Source organism: Rhamphochromis sp. 'chilingali' (assembly GCF_963969265.1).
Source record: "Rhamphochromis sp. 'chilingali' genome assembly, chromosome: 10".
Lineage (NCBI taxonomy): Eukaryota > Metazoa > Chordata > Actinopteri > Cichliformes > Cichlidae > Rhamphochromis > Rhamphochromis sp. 'chilingali'.
In genome coordinates this window covers 1,223,105-1,239,653 of record NC_137937.1, presented here as the reverse complement: position 1 = coordinate 1,239,653, position 16,549 = coordinate 1,223,105, and the positions used below count along the sequence as shown (strand labels likewise).

Genomic DNA, 16,549 nt, shown 5'->3' with positions numbered 1-16,549 from the left:
TATCCAAGCTGCTTCCTGAAAGTTGAATCTGTTGGTACCACATCACCAGCTAGGAGTTTGTGATGTGACAGTCTGTGGTCCTGTCCTGTCAATGACTGAAATACATTTAGGAAAGTTCACACAGGCAGTGAAGTCTGTATGTGTTCCCGCTCAGGCTAAATCAATCCCAGTGTGATGAATATGTGTGAGACTTTTAAAGCATGCACCCCAAACACGAATCCAAGGAACTGCACGGTTGCTTTGAGCCTGAGTAGTATGCAGGTGAGCTGCTGATAGGCTGACATTGAATATCCTCCAGGTGTGTCTTGATAAACATGAATACTGTTAGTAATACGTTGTATTCGGGTAAACCAGTAAAGCATTTATCTGCATCGTGTATGAAGCAGGAACATCTGCTGTTCGTATCGAGATGGTAAATCAAACCTCTCCGTCCTGAGATTTTGGCATTCTCTGATTGGTTGATGTCATTTACAGTCATATCGGATTGAGTTGATACACTCTGAGAGTATCTCGAAGGAGGATCAGACACAGGGCACAGCGAGGTGGTCTTCTTCCTGTTGAATCTCCTGAACTAACGCTGTGTTGTCAGGCCGTCCAGATAAGCCAGCAGCGGCGTGAGCTGCTCCTTGCTCATCATTACGTTCCTTTTTCTTCCAGGTCTGCTTGAATTGAAGGCTGTTTTGTGCCCGCCTCTTCTGGGGTGACGTGTTTGAAAACAGTCGCACAGTCAGGTGAAAGGAGAACACACGGGAATGCATGATGAAGTAAAACAATGTGTTCAAGGAGAAAAACAGTTTGACCAATGTGATGAACATTTTCAAACTGTAATCCCTTTCAGTAGGCGCTGCACGCCATGCGTTAGATCCACCAACAACAAATGATTTAACCTACAGTGTCAGTCTCCTCACGCAGCTACAGTTCTGTTCCAAGCACTGAGACGTTGTCAGTTATAAAGAGCGTCCGAGCCGTAGTTCTCTGAAGCTCTTTTAAACTTTCCACTCGTTTTCAGTCCAACACTTGTATCTTTCAGGACGTTATTACTGACAGACTGTAAATTAATTGCTTTAAGAAAATAAGAGGTGGGTGGCTGCAACCAGCAACATTGTTATTGGATGACCCCAAGTGGTTATCGCGTCCAATATGGCGGACAGCTCTTGAACGACACACGCATGACGTCATGTGTAAAACCTCTATAGCAACCACGGCAGTTTGTCTTGAAACGAACTGTAATCATCGCATTTCAACTTCCTTCTCAAAAAAGAACACATCTAAACATTTGGACTTTTTTCTCAGGATGACCTGATCTGTACATTTGTATTTATTACTTATTAGCATCTAAACACACGTACGTCTTCACTTGGTCCAGTTTACTGGTGAATTCCTCACAGTCACTTTGAAACTGTTGTGGTTTTGGAAAGTAAAGCTCGACCTTCTCTCAGCATCCTGCTCATGAGGACCCGGCGCGCCCGTTTCACAGCAAGTCAGTCAGTAGAATCAAACCTGAAATCAGCCTCATGAGAACTACTAATAATGTCAGAAAGCACTTTGGGAGAAATTTGAGAGGAGATCTTATTTTAGTTTGACCCACATCTGTTAACGTGGAGCAGGAGGTCATGACCTGCAGACAGCAGGCGACAGAGACGGCGTTGTTTCCTACACTCACTGCTCCAGTCTAAACATCCTTGGGCAGGATACTAATGAAATCAAAATGAAATCAAGGATGTAAATATTTCATTTTATACATAATGAACATAAAATAATGGACCCCCTCCCCCACACCGTATGTGAGATACATGCAGATAAATATGTGCAGTAATTACAACAGAGCGTTCAGTGGACATGAAGAGATGAGCTTTATTATCTTGTTTAGCAGATGACAGAAGCACTGGAAGATAATATACTTTCACTCCTGAAATAAATAGTAATTAAGACCACAAGGATTATTCATTAGCGAGTATCACAACAAAGTAAAAGGAGCAGGTTGAACCTCTAAAACAAACATTTCTGCATAGATAGTCTTGGATCAAAGCTCGTGTCAGCAGCTGAGCGCACAGCCTGATACGATATCACCACCTATCATCCTCCTTAGCACACGACAGAGTGCGTGACAGAGGAAAAGCTTTGAGATAATTAATGCTGTGATTATGTACAGTGTTTAGAGGTGATCACACACACACACACACACACACACACACACACACACACACACACACACACACACACACACACACACACACACGACCTTTAAAAAAAGTAACAATGTGTCCAAGGGCAGAGTTATGAAACATCAGCTGTGTAAATTGAAGCTATTTGGCCTCCGTGTGTTGACACAAAGGTTTATGGTTGCTATGGTGACCATAAACTATGACAATACTGGATAGACAAGAAAAATAAGATCAAACTGCAACGTTTACAAAAGGAAAACAGAAACCAGGTTTGACAGACACACGTTGAGGATTAGTCCCTTCACAATAAAAGACGAGGCATAGTAGCATGAATCATCACTCCCAGGAGCTGCTGAAGTAGTGTTACTGACTCTTCCTTTAAACAGGTGCATTGTGTTACTTCCTTCTATGTAGCAGAGCTCTGTCAGTCAGTGCAAGCAGCTGTTTCCTAAAGTGTTGCAAACATGAGCGTGTACGCCAAAAGTTTGCGTCCGTTTGCGAGCTGTGGTTCTGACAATGATTATGTGTTAGAGTAACAGTAACTCTTGTTATACATTAAAAAGACATAAAAACTTTGATGGACAAAAGAAGAAGAAGAATGTGTTATACTTGGTCAACGTGTCAGTGAAAAGTGGCGAGCCTTTAACTCGCTGTCACCAGGTAGATGTTAAAAAGCAAACGTAGCTGCTGGTCAAGCTCACACTCACACTACAAATCAGGCAGCTTCTGTAAATGCTTCAGATGTAAATGTCACTCTCATCCTTTCTGCTTCACACAAACCTGTATTTTCATAAATAACATAAAAGAAATAAAGTTCAGCCCGAGGAGAAACGACATCGACGGAGTGGAAGGTACCGATGACAAACCTGAACATCTGTAGCAGTCGTGTGTTTACATGGGCATTTAGCTTTTTGATTTCATTCATGTTAAAAGTTCGAATGCTATCAAACAAAAACCATCACATACACTGTGTAATTCTGTGAAACCTGGCCTCCTGCAGGTGTGAGTACGTGTGAGACTGTACCTGTCCACTTCCTTCAGTCAGAATACTTTCAGGAAATGCCTTTAAAAAGTCTTTAGGACAAGTTAAAGTTCATCAGAGCTTTAAAACTGTTTCAAATGAGGCACTGATGCGAAAATAACAACGGGGAAAAAATAGTTAATACCAATATTTTGGTCTAGATCAGGGGGTCAAACTGAAACGAGCGGAGAGCCGCTGCTGGCGCTGTCGTCTCACACGTTAGTGTTCAGCTAGGACAAAACAAACAAACAAACAAACAAACAAACATTTCCTAAAATGTTTCGTTTGTTTTTTAAATTTCAAATCTTGTATCAGACAAAACTGCAAACTTAGCTGAAGCCTTCCAAACACACTGGTCCTCTGTGTGCGCGCACGTTGTGTTTGTATAGAACAGAATAAATAAGTGCACACAGTGTGCGACTGTCACCGACAGCCTCAGCAGGTTTGTGCTCTCTGCTCGTGTCGTCTTCATAGTCAGTCATGTTGTGCTTTTGATTTTAAACTGCGTCATGCTTCTTCTCAGTATGCGGGCCGCTGCGGCCCCGGACCGCGAGTTTGAGCCCCTGGTGTAGACCGACTACCCTCGCTAAACAAAACTACACCAACCATTTTAAAAGTGCTGTTTAATTTTCACTTGTTGCAGTTTCTAGCTGTAACAAATCAAAGTGTTGTAACAGCAGCAGCAGCAGCAGCAGGAGCACCGGTGAATGTTCTGCTACAGATCGACAAACGTCCAAAGTCAAACATCAGGACCAATAAATGTTCATTGCTGCTCAGGTTGGAGGAGAGTTTGTGATGACCTCTGAACACAAATCAAACTTCTCTATAAGCGACTGGCTTTTTGGTTTCCTGTTACTCTAACTTTGCATCAGCTACAAAGAGAGCTGCTGACCAGTGAAGTTAAAGGGTAGAAAATCAACCGCGAGTAGTAACATGTGTAACACGTGTTACCACCTTCAGAATGGAAATCCAGAGTCAGGAGCTGTGCTTTAACCTGCTGTTACAGCTGACGCTCAGGTCAGTATTACCCGACGACTGAGGGAGGTCTAATATAAAGTAGAGCTAAGACGGAAAAGTGATGCAGTGATGATCTGATACAAGAAGAGTTTCTACAAGTCGTTAACCTGCAGCAGGCCAAAGCAAGCCTGAAGGTTCTGCAGCTTCATACCTGCTCAAGTCACTGCTTACTGTTTGCTTCACATACGTCTCTGTTTATGTGTCTATTAAAGACCGTTTCACCAGACTTCATGCTTATACAGGCTGAAAGCCGAAGCCCAGGCGAGGTGCCAGAGTCCAGTTCAGCGCCAGGACACTTCAATATGCCGGAAAGTATTTTTGGACTTTAGTCCAATGATGCCACAAACTCGTGCCTACACAGAACCTTACACGTGTATAAAGTGCTTACGCTGTGTAAGTGACTGATTCCAATCAGAAAAGATTTATGTTTGTTTGTTAAATATATATAGAAGCAGGGAAAGAAGATATGCACATGAAACCTCACACACATACAAACAACTAGAAATCTGAGGTACCTGAGGTATTGAAACACCTGAAGATAACAGTGAGCCAACAGGTGGTATGAGGGCTGATTTCCATTCTGAAGGGATACTGGCTCAGAGGATCCAGATGTTTCTGAGAAGGAACATCCAGTCCTCTCCTATTAATTGTTAGGAAACAGATTCCAAGTCCGCTGCTCAATGCCCGCTTTTCTAAACTCATCACTGGCTTTGAAGTACTGGTTGTTTAAGTCTGCACTATGTGTAGGCAAGCTGATCCTAACTCTTTGTCTGTAGGCAGCTTCAGTGTGGGGAAAGGAGGAGGTCAGCATCTCTCTCAGGACTGCAGCCCAATGACCGTATCCAACCACTTCCTGTAGGCCAGGGCAAAGTGTCTCTGCTCGGTGTTACAGCAGCCGCCCAAAACACTGCTTACAAAGCTGAGTTCAGTTGGCAGGGTGGGGGGGCAAGGCAGCAGGACGCCTCTCTTCAGTCTCTTACTATTGTGGGGGTCTGGCAGGAACAGCCCATCTACTTCCATAGGTTCACCAGCGTGCTTCTGTCCGTTCACACCGTGGCCTGCACAGCTCTGAGAGCTGATCTCTGGCACTCCTGGGTCTGGATCCGTCACATGGTTCAACTTGCAGTCGGATCCTCTGCTGTAGGAATGCTGATGCTCCCTCACCCACTGGTCCCACAAGTAAAAGACATGCCGCCTGAGAGACACGGGGGGTATATCAATATCATTATTACAAACGCTGAACATGTCTGTGCACAACGTATTTGTATAGGCTCAGGGATAAACAGCCCCAGAATGTGAAAATGTTTTAATGCAAAAGAAATATTTAAATGATTTATCAGGACAATTAATTTTTTTACTTGTTTCTCACAAACGATGTTTGCAATCAGCGACAACCTGCCACCGACTGTGCAGCAGGAACAGACAACACATTGGTTTTACCCGCCTTCCTCGTTTAAATATGACGTCTGTGTCCATTCTGCAGTCGCTGTGAACCAACAGTCTCTCACCTGTGACTCCAGAGTGTTTCATGTCCAGGGAAGGACTGGATCAGATCTGAGCAAAGGTCCATCTCCTGGTGGAAGAGCTGAAGGACTGTAGTGAAGTCAGCGCGGCCGTCTTCCTCGCTGCCCGCCTCTTGTCCTGAAGGCTCTCCGTTACTGTGAGAGCGGCTGTGTGGGCGGCTGCCCTCTGGGACTGTGCTGCACCCACGCTGGGGTGAACAGCTGGTGGAGGTGCGAGCTGGCCTCTTGCAGATTTCAGCTATTAGCTCCTTAAGGAGGAACTGGCGGTAGTGGAAGCCACTGTGGTCAGAGACATGCATGGACACCCAGAGGCGCATAGAGGACAGCTCGTCGTGGAACACCTGCCAGAATCACGACGACAAAGGTACGTGTGAAGGAGCAGAAGCTGAACATCAACAAACCAACTGAGAGATTCTCACTTCATTTATTAGCTAATCAATAAAGTTGAACGTGGGGGGCCTTGAATGGCCGTTCAACAGCTCGCAGAAAGAACAAGACAATAAGAAAATTTCAAGAAATACGTCTCTATAAGCCATGTGGTCGGGTCTGTCATTCCCCAATTCTGGGTGTCGGCACCGCTGTCAACGATGCGCGACAGACCCGACTAGGGCTGTTCGATATAAGGATATATATCGGGTGACGATATAAAAACGTCTGTCGTTTCATTTTACGCTGTCGTTTGTTTCGTGGTGTCGCAAAATAAACTGTTTACAGCAATATTTGTTCATGGTTCTGATGTCACTGTAGTGGTTATATTAATAAAGTTCTCTCTTTCTCTTATATTTAATAGAACCACACTACAGACGGACAAGCGCCTGTTTTTATGCACGACGGTAACACCACCGCCTGTCCGCATGTTTATGTTCCAAATAAACTTTTCACAATAAAGCTCAAGATCCTGCTGAGACTTTTCAAAATAAACTGAATCACGTGAAAGAGCAGATTATTTACGGATGAGAAGCAAAAAAGAGCCGTCAGGTGCTAAAAAAATAAAGCTTAGACTCAAACATTAGAACAGGCTTTTCCCCGCAGCACGCCGTGTAATAAATACTCACAAAGAAAACGGCGCCGTTACAACTTATGTCTAAAAATGTGTCGTTTCATACATCGTTAAAACACTCGAATCCAGCTACATGACGCGCAGCTGGAAACACTTCACGCAAGTCGAGCTGCCCGAGATTCACAGAAAATGTTACATTGTTGCGATTTATATCGTTACCAGGACGATAGATGTCTTATATCGGGATATGAGATTTTGGTCATATCGCTCTAGACCCGCCCACATGTTCACACTTTTCAGTCCACTTCTTTATTGCGGTTGTCGACGTACGCACGCCGCTGCAGCTTTTCAGTGGGCGTGCATATTATTAACGTAACTGCTGCAAAAACACTTATGTTGTGTTAAATGTTCGTTCCGCGTGACTTTTCTCCCAGGTAACTTGCGCACCACACTTTGAGAACCACTGGTTTAAAGACAGAAACCTCCCTTACTCATGTAGTTACACAGAGTTCCTCTGTGATGACTGTGCCAGCTGATTTCAACCATGAGTGCTACATGACATCCAGCTGGGATCATTTTGATTCATTTAAATTTCTTAGCGAGTGTTTATTTAGTTACACCACATTATTTGCACAGCAGCTCCACTTTTATACGGCCAGGCATCAGTAATATAACTACATTAAATAAAAAGAGAGAACATGTGTGATGAGGGAAGAAAATATTCTAATTACTGCTGAAAAGCTAAATGAGTAACTGAAATGCTACCTTGACATTGCCCCTGGCCATGTGCTGCAGCACCCAGATGCGGTGTGACCAGGCATTGTAGTTGCTGGGATAGCGGCCGGCTGCGTCAGAGCACACCTTCATCTCTTGGCGGAGCGTCCTGGCCAAGCGGTCACCGAGCTGCTCGTTTCTCTCAGCGTCAGCCTGCACTGCTTCAGCCTGCTGCTGATTCTTATTGTGGTCCAAAGTAGAGACCTGATTCAGGACCTGCTGCAGCACCCAGCGTCTGCAGGAAGACACCAGCCGCTGGGTTACAAAGCTTCACTCACTCTGTACACCGTTACTGCTTTTACAGGAAGAACAGCATCCCACATGAGCCTCGGTGCTCGTTGTAAGCCTTAGAACATCGTTGTTGTTTTTCAGCGGGATTAAAACACCTTTCTCCACCTAGCAATGATCTCAGGAAATCTATCACCAGTCATTTACATCGACAAGGTCTGAATGCAGCTGCCCTCAGCTCCCTGAGCCAAAATATTCCCTGTTCAGCCTACAGTGTTTAGCACAAACAGTGCTACTGTTAGAAAACTGTTGAAAATAAAGTGTAGTCTAAGAGGAGTTTGAATAGCTCCCCACACAAAGAAAGCAGCTCGGAACATCTGAGTGTTTACAGCAGGAGAAGCGTAAGCGGCTTTACCGATGAATCCAGGTCTCTGGGCTCTTGGGAAATTTGGTCAAAGCCAGCTTGCCCAGGTAGAGGTCCTTCTCTGGGTTAAGGACTCCACACTGCAGTAACTCCTTCCTGCAATAACAAGAAAGCACGATGACAGTAAATCCATCAATATAAAGACTATCACCCACAGATTCAGTTAGAGCACATGCATGCTGTGATCTCTTATCAAAGATGGTTTCTGACACTCTGCAGAGCAACGTCCACATTTTGTCTCCATCATTCGTTTTATCTTTTAGGTCATTTCGAGGGGACGACTCTGATCGTGCTTTAATTCTGACTCTTCTAAAAAGCAGGATGTGCTTAAGTAAGACCATCCGTGACATCCCATAATGGACATGATCTAATGCCTGTGAATAAATATAAAAATGGTAACTGTTGCACCAGACTTTGATGAGCTGCAAACAGGAAAATGATTTTTGTTCACGTTTGGTTTAAATGAGTTGAACAAACTACAAATGTGTCTCTGTTACAAACAGATGGTCACACGGTCGGTGTTGATCTGAAAGTCTGACACATGAAACTCTGGAGTTTGTTTCTATCCTGGAAAACTATAAAGAGATGACAGGAAACAGGAGAGTGAAGGCATGCAGCAGTTTCAAACCCAGGCACCAGGTTAGGCCTGCACCCCGTTTAACCAGTATACTGATAATGGTCACATAGTAACTGGACTGGTACTCTAGAGCCTTTCTACTCAGATGAGCACTCAGCGCACTTTGTACTGCGAGTCACACTGACCCATTACACAAAGACGCACACACATCACTCATCTATTCTTAACTTCTTTATGAAAGCCACAGTCCATCCATACACATATCCAAATATGCTCCATCCATGTACTCCGATGGATGCGTCGGTGGGTTGGGCATCTCGCCCAGGGTTACCTCGATGCTGACTGGACGAGTCAGGAACCAATCTGCTGACCTTCTGATTCGTCGACACACCACAGCCGCCCCAATCAGACACAAATGTATCACAGTTGAACTGTTAAAAGCATTAGCTTTGTTATGTGTGCTGACAGATCCTTACATCCTGACACTAGTCATTATTAGTATTAGTGGTACGGACACAGTGGGATAACGCAGCAGTCAGGAGGATGCCAAACTGCCAGGATTGTCTAAGGAAAGAAAGTGACTGGACTCTCTAAACAAAGAAGCTTCTTCAGTTCTAAAACCAGGCGGTGGAGAGTCCCAGTATTTAATCCCTAGTGGGGATTGTTCCTTTTGAGGGTCGTTGGAACACTATTGATGATGTGCCTCGGTGTGAAAGAAGGTGTGCGTCATTATCACTGCCTCACCCCAATTTGTGACCCACTGAGCTCAGCTGACAGACGACGTGAGTGGGGTCTGGTTTCACCTGAGACCTCTGCTGTTAGCTAATGTTACCTGACATCAAGAAAACCTTCCTGTGTGACAGGCAGGGAAAAGATGAAAGGAAAGCATCGCTCTCACTATAACCACGTTTATCAGAACATTCATCCTGTACCTGACATTCCACGCAGTGGTGAAGTCTGGGTTCAGCAGCAGCAGAGTGCAGGTGATGTCCACTAAAGCTGGGACAGAAGGAAACACAGGATGTTGCTTCACTTTGATGTGGAAAAAACAGGAGCATAAAACACGTTTAAAACTAAGCCAGACAAAACAAGGAGGTCATTAACTGACCATGACTGGAAGCTCAAACCTTTATCAGCTTTAAAATAAATGCATTAAATAAACAAAACAAATGTTACAGACTACTTTTACTCCACCTCTGGGATCGCTTTTGTTATCGAGCTACCTTCTCTGTCCAGCCAGTGCTTGCGTTGGCGGTACAGCAGCAGCTTGTTGTGGACGTACGGCAGCAGGAATTTAACACACCAGCTTTCCACACCAAGCTTGTTCTCCACCAGCACTATGGGACTGCGGTTGTAGCGAGCCTCTGGACACGGGATCACACCGATCTCATCACTGAGGGAGCAGAGAGTGACAATGAGGGTGAACAAGGGAAAACGTTACAGTAACCAACCAGTCGAAAATTAGGAAAGACCACAATTAGATTACCACCATATCAACCAGTGGACCAAGCAGCAGTACCCAAAGTAATGAGCAAACAAAAAAACCTTTAATGAACTTAATCTGCTGAAATTTGACTTTTCAAAAATGTAGAAAAACAAAAGTTGGAGCTGAAGCTCATCAAACTGAAGCAGTGCTGAAATAAACGCAGTACGACAGAAACATGGCAACCTGCCACACAAGGTCATGTTGCAGTACATCAGCTGAAGCTTCGACAGCCCAATCACATCTCCCAGCTTACATGTAACATGTGGTTAGTGCTGTGAGATCTACAGAGCTGTCACCGTGCAGCGGCTTGTTTGGGATCCATCTCTGTTATAACAAACAATAACATACTGCTGGGACAACATAGCAATCAATACATCACAGATATCTGACACAAGGTCAAATTCAGGTAAGTTATTAGATGATTAATGATGTAACGATGGATCCTGTACACATCTGTAGCCGTTTAGAGTCGTCCATTTAAAACACACTGGATAGTTCACTTTGTCACTTTGTCACTTCCAAGAAATGATCTCATGTTTTCTTTCAAGTTGCTTATTTCTGATCTTGTACACTTTGGGGGGGTGTTAAACATACTATGTCACCACACTGCCGGCCATGCCTCTCCAGTGTCCTTTGCTCAAAGTTTGTGCATCATTAAACGAACACCGACGTTCATGCTGAGCTGAAGTGTCTCCACAGACACAAACTACAGTTCACGTTCATCAGCAGTCTGAATTTTAACACGGTTATGTAGTATTACTAAGTCCTCGCTCCACCTTCCAGAATTATTTTTATTTCTGGAAGCATGAAACCAGAGTGGCTCGCAGGTTTCAAAGCTGGGCAGAAAATAAAGGGTGTGATTTCAGAAGCACCCATATTTGAATTTCTGTGGTTCATCAATCATATCCAAGACTTTTGGATGGGACATTAACTGTTCAAGATTTTTTTTCTTTTTAGAATCAGTAATGCAAAAATCCATTTAGTTCCATGTGTGTCGTTTCGTAGTTTTGATGTTTTCAGCGGCCGCAGTGATGCGGACGCTGCACCGGTCCGTCGTGGTGAAGAGGGAGCTGAGTGTAAAAGAGAAGCTCTCAATTTACCGGTCGATCAACATGCCTACCATCACCTATGGCCACGAGCTGTGGGTAGTGATGGAAAGAATGAGATCGTGAATACAAGCGGCGGAAATGAGCTTCCTCCGAAGGGTGGCTGGCCTCTCCCTTAGAGATAGGGTGAGAAGTTCGGCCATCCGGGAGGGGCTCAGAGTAGAGCAGCTGCTGCTCCACATCGAAAGGAGCCAGCTGAGGTGGTTTGGGCGTCTGACAAGGATGCCCCCTGGGCGCCTCCTGGGTGAGGTGTTCTGGGCATGTCCCACCGGGAGGAGGCCCCGGGGCAGACCCAGGACACGCTGGAGAGATTATATCTCTCGGCTGGCCTGGGAACGCCTTGGTGTTCCCCTGAACAAGCTGGAGGAGGTGGCTGGGGAGAGGGTGGTCTGGGCTTCTGTGCTTAGGCTGCTGCGACCCGGCCCCGGATAAAGCACAAGAAGATGGATGGATGGACAAAACAAAGAAAGACCTTAAAATTTTCAGAGAATTTTAATTTATAGAGCTGAATAGGTTCTCTGCAGTAATCTCAGAAAGTCTCTGAAAATGTCATAAAACTGTCTAAACCCGTAAAAAGAGAAAATCCTAGTAATACCTTAGTAGATCAAGGTCTTGGGACCTGTTTAAAGTTTGAATTCCATCTCTAGGTCAAAGTATGCTGAACTAGTTAAGCTTCAAAATACTGGAGGTGTGAAGAGCATGTGAAGAAGATATTCTCCATTTATTTGGATGGAAAATATATATAAGTACAAAAGTTACACAAAAGTAAAAACAGTAATGTCTTGATGCACGTGCAATCATCCAAGTAAATCAATCTCCAAAGGTTGATTCTGTTCACCTGGACGTAGCGTTTTGTGGGAGAAACGTTTCGTCATCATCAGGTGACGTCTTCAGTCTCAGCTGACTGCAGGTTTCAACCTTATAAACAGGACGTTTGCATAATGACTGAAACCAGCCCTGAAGGAACAATGGGCTGGGAGGGCAGTTGCGTCATCATTATTATTCACATGACCATTGATCAACAACCACCGATCAAAGCTCATTGATCAATGTCCATGAGTCCCATTCACAGAGAGGTGTGGAATGGCTGCAATCACAGCATTGTAAGATGGTGACAGATGTACCCTTAGGCCCCTCCTCGATTCCTCAGCATAACCATGTATAATATCCACAACACTTCGTGGCTCAAGAGTTGGGAGTTCGCCTTGTAATCGGAAGGTTGCCGGTTCGAGCCCCGGCTTGGACAGTCTTGGTCGTTGTGTCCTTGGGCAAGACGCTTCACCCGTTGCCTACTGGTGGTGGTCAGAGGGCCCGGTGGCGCCAGTGTCCGGCAGCCTCGCCTCTGTCAGTGCGCCCCAGGGTGGTTGTGGCTACAATGTAGCTGCCATCACCAGTGTGTGAATGTGTAAAGCGCTTTGGGGTCCTTAGGGACTAGGAAAGCGCTATACAAATACAGGCCATTTACCAAGAAGAGGTTATACACACAATACGGTAATATTATGTTGAAGCACAGTACGTATCACTCCGCGAGGCTCTGCCTACGATAGCCGTAACGCTCCCACAATCCATCAAGCGGTGCGGCTTCGTAGCTTAGCAAAGTCGTACTGAAACATTTGACAGATTTTCGAGCGCCGTGCACATAAAATCGTTTCGAGGTCAGTAAACACAACCAGAGTTCATACATAAGGCACACGGGATAATAAGGGGCTCTGTCGACTTTCAGACAAATCAAAGGATTGATTTTAAGTGCGCCGTATTTTCACACGGTAATAACGACGGCCCGCTAGCATGCTCTACCAAAAATAGTGCTTTGTTGTGTATCTGACGGACGAAAGCTAAACCAGTTCCACACCAGTGAAGCTGCAGCATTTTAACAAACCAGTTCTGGTTCATTGTTTCATTCAACGAGCCGCTTTTGCCCTCCTCATTCTGCGTCGCCGCCATGTGCGTATGAAAACAAAGGCACTGCGCGTTTTACCCATATTCTATCGCCATATTTCATTTTCTTATCGATGCCCAACATTATACCGGTATCACCGTGAACAGTATGATATGGCCCAGCCCTACTGCTCACTGCGTACGACTCTGGATACTACAGTACAGTATCCAGAGTCGTACGTAGTGAGGAGGTGAAATTATTAACAAGATAATCGACCTCTGTTGGAGCAGCGTTCAGATAGCTGCTCTGTGTTATGCACAAAAACAACATTGGTGTATTTTATTTATGGAGCATTATTATTTAATAAATTAAACAAATTTGCATCATAGGATTGTTTTCGTTTTTCCTGCAGTATATATAAAAATTGGTGTATCTCCAAAATAAAATTATGAAGAGACTCAAAATACATTTCCTGTTGTTGTAAACTATTTTTTGCAACTTTTTTGTATTTAAAGTTTTGAGGGATAAAACTCTTAAATTTCTCCAAGTAGAAATATATGTATTAAAAAAACAAAAACGATTTTCAATTTTTTTGTAGTTTATTGCACTTTTTTTGCAATTAATGTAGTTACTATGGACTTAATGCATACATATTATTAAAATATGGGCTATAACAGTTGTATTGATGTATAGCAACTTGAAATGCTCCCAAAAATGGCTACACAGCATGTAAAAAAAATAATATAAGCTCTGGCGGACTTGGTTCTATGGTAGGTCTTAAAGGGTTAAATAAATATTGTCAAATAATCGAGATCTCAATTTCAGTGAAAATAATCGTGATTATCATTTTTGCCATAATCGAGCAGCCCTAAGCAGCGGTAACGTTTGCACGTCCTCTCCCATTAATGCGGCAGGTAAATAATCAACAACAGTGCATATTATGTTAGCGCGATCTGCCTTATTACAAACCTGCCATTACTGTGCATTTAGGTGATCATGATGAGAGACACAGAGTCTGGCTCAGATGCTGGCAGTTGTCGCTGCAGTCTGCCGGCAGCGTCTCCTTTCAGGCCGGGATAGACGAACGTCACCGAGCAGTGACTCAGTTTGTGGTCAAAGGCTTGCACCCGTTTGCCACAGCAGATGATTTTCAGTAAGTGAATGTGTTTAATTGTAGGCAGGGACATTACTGGATATTCTTGTGTAATTGCTACAGAATAATTTATGTTATACTTTGTTATTGCTACAGAAGAATATTTATTTTATTATTTTACATTTACAATGTTTTTCCTGGGGACCCTGTGACACCCCATTGAAGAGCCGTATGCTGTGGATCTCTTAAGATCTCACTGCTGGGTTTGTAAGGCCATGTTACTCCTACATTTCTATCTTGTTCAAAGAGAAGATATAAAACAAAGTTCTGAGCTAATCGACCTTAGTGTTCTCCTTTTTAAAAAGAATCGATAAAGAATCGAATCGTTAAACAGAATCGAAAATGGAATCGTGAAAATCGTATCAATACCCATCCCTACTTAAAAGTGAACCAAACACATCCAAACTGAGGGGTTCTTCTTCCCCCAAAGCAGCTGAAAATCTGTGGTTATCACACTAAACTAGAAGCTGCAATGCTTCATCGAGCACATTTTAAAAATCCTTGTCTCAAATTCTGTACTTTGACATCTTATTTAAGCCACATGTCATTTTACACACATTTTCGCAGCATGTCAAAAAGCCACACTTGTTCCTGTTGTCACCATTAAAACCTTTACTGGGAAGAATCAGTGCGAGTCCTTTTAAAACATAGCAAATTCTAAACCAGTGAGTAGTTTTGAAAGCCCTAATTTTTTCCTGTTGGGGATATTGATTAGTGCTCATTAATAAGACAAAAGTATCAGATTACTCGATTAATCGACAGAATAATCATCAGAATATTTGATTGCCAAAATAACTGATAGCTGCAGCCTTAAAGTTCTTAACATACTATCACACAGGATCGACCTGACATCACGTGCTTCTCATAGCATGCAAATCTTCGGTACCATCATAAACAACTGTTAAGCATCCCAGTTCAGTCACCGGCGAAATAAACAATAACACCATTAATGAATCAACATGATCGGGATGTCGCATTTTCAAAGCTGCATGGCTCAGCTCGCTAAAGTCGTGAAATATCCCGCTGATGCATGTTTTAAGTTATTTAACTGTAAGTAAACAGTAATCCCCACGACATCGTGTCTCACGCACTGAACAGAACAAACAAAACTAAGTGTCTAAATGTGAACTTCATCTAGACAGTTCCGATTCCAGGTAATAGTCCACGCCCATAATTTGAACCCTGAATCAGCCGTGGCCGAGCCTTGGAGCCGCTGCGTGTGAAACAGGCCTGCGGGCCCAGCGCAGTTTGTTCGCAGCCGACTGTACTCACATGCTGGGGTTCTTCTTGAATGCATTCGCGATGTCTTTGACAACTCTCTGGACCAAGACGTCTACCTCCTCCTCCGACTCCGCCATTTTTAGAGCACCGTCTTCTTCTGCTGCTTCTTCTTCTTCCTCGTTGTTTTTATTGGCGGTTAGCAAACAACGAATTGGTGCATTACCGCCGCCAACTGGTGTGGAGTGTTGACCAAATCGCTGATTCCAAACCTGTTCTCGTATTAACTCTTGTGCCCCTCCGATCATTTCAACACGATTTTCTATTGTCCATTAATGCTGTAATTACTGTTCTATTGTGATCATTATTCGTACACCATGATGAGATGTTTCCATTTCCATTCAAATAGAAATGAAGTTCATTGGTTCAGATGAAAGCCTTTTGCATGGGTTGATGTTGTCCTTTCTATTCCAAACTTGGACTAATCTGTATTCTAACTGTTACACACCCTCCTCCCTGAACCTCACCTCTGCATACACTGCTATATCCTCCGACTACAAACAGTTGGTTTGAGACAAGTTTCCTGAATACAGATCATTTCTGGTTTCATGAATCCTTTAAATTCTTGTTCATTTGCGATTAAACGTCGAGCTTTCTTATGATCCTCGCTCCTGATGTCCTGGCTCCCTCCAGTCCTTTGTTAATATGTTTACACCAAAGATCTTCTCTGTTCCTTTGTTTATCATTTTGATAAATGTACTCGAGCTGCACAGTTAATGACAACTAACAACAACATCTTCTCAACTGTAACTGTAGATTCTGTTTTCCCACTCTGCGCCCAGGGTCAGGTTGAATTTGGCTGAACACTCGTCTCTCTCCCTCTCTGCGCTTGCACTGCCCTCACAGCATCAGCAGAATGAGGAGGCCATCCAGCCACCAACCAGTTTATGCCAAACTGCCCTCCCACAGCACCGACTC

The 16,549-nt window shown here is 43.9% G+C and overlaps 2 protein-coding genes across 5 annotated transcripts in view; both read right to left on the bottom strand.

Moving 5' to 3' along the window:
* apba1a (amyloid beta (A4) precursor protein-binding, family A, member 1a) overlaps positions 1 to 16,549 on the bottom strand; it is a 230,211-nt gene that overhangs the window by 65,749 nt on the left and 147,913 nt on the right. The window lies entirely within an intron of this gene.
* Positions 1,841 to 15,738, bottom strand: ptar1 (protein prenyltransferase alpha subunit repeat containing 1). The gene is made up of 7 exons (XM_080893102.1): positions 15,626 to 15,738; positions 9,953 to 10,122; positions 9,662 to 9,728; positions 8,144 to 8,248; positions 7,492 to 7,735; positions 5,712 to 6,067; positions 1,841 to 5,398 (listed from the first exon to the last, which is right to left on the bottom strand). The coding sequence occupies exons 1-7, from the start codon at positions 15,709 to 15,711 to the stop codon at positions 5,020 to 5,022; spliced, it is 1,407 nt and encodes a 468-aa protein (XP_080749228.1). The 5' UTR covers positions 15,712 to 15,738; the 3' UTR covers positions 1,841 to 5,019.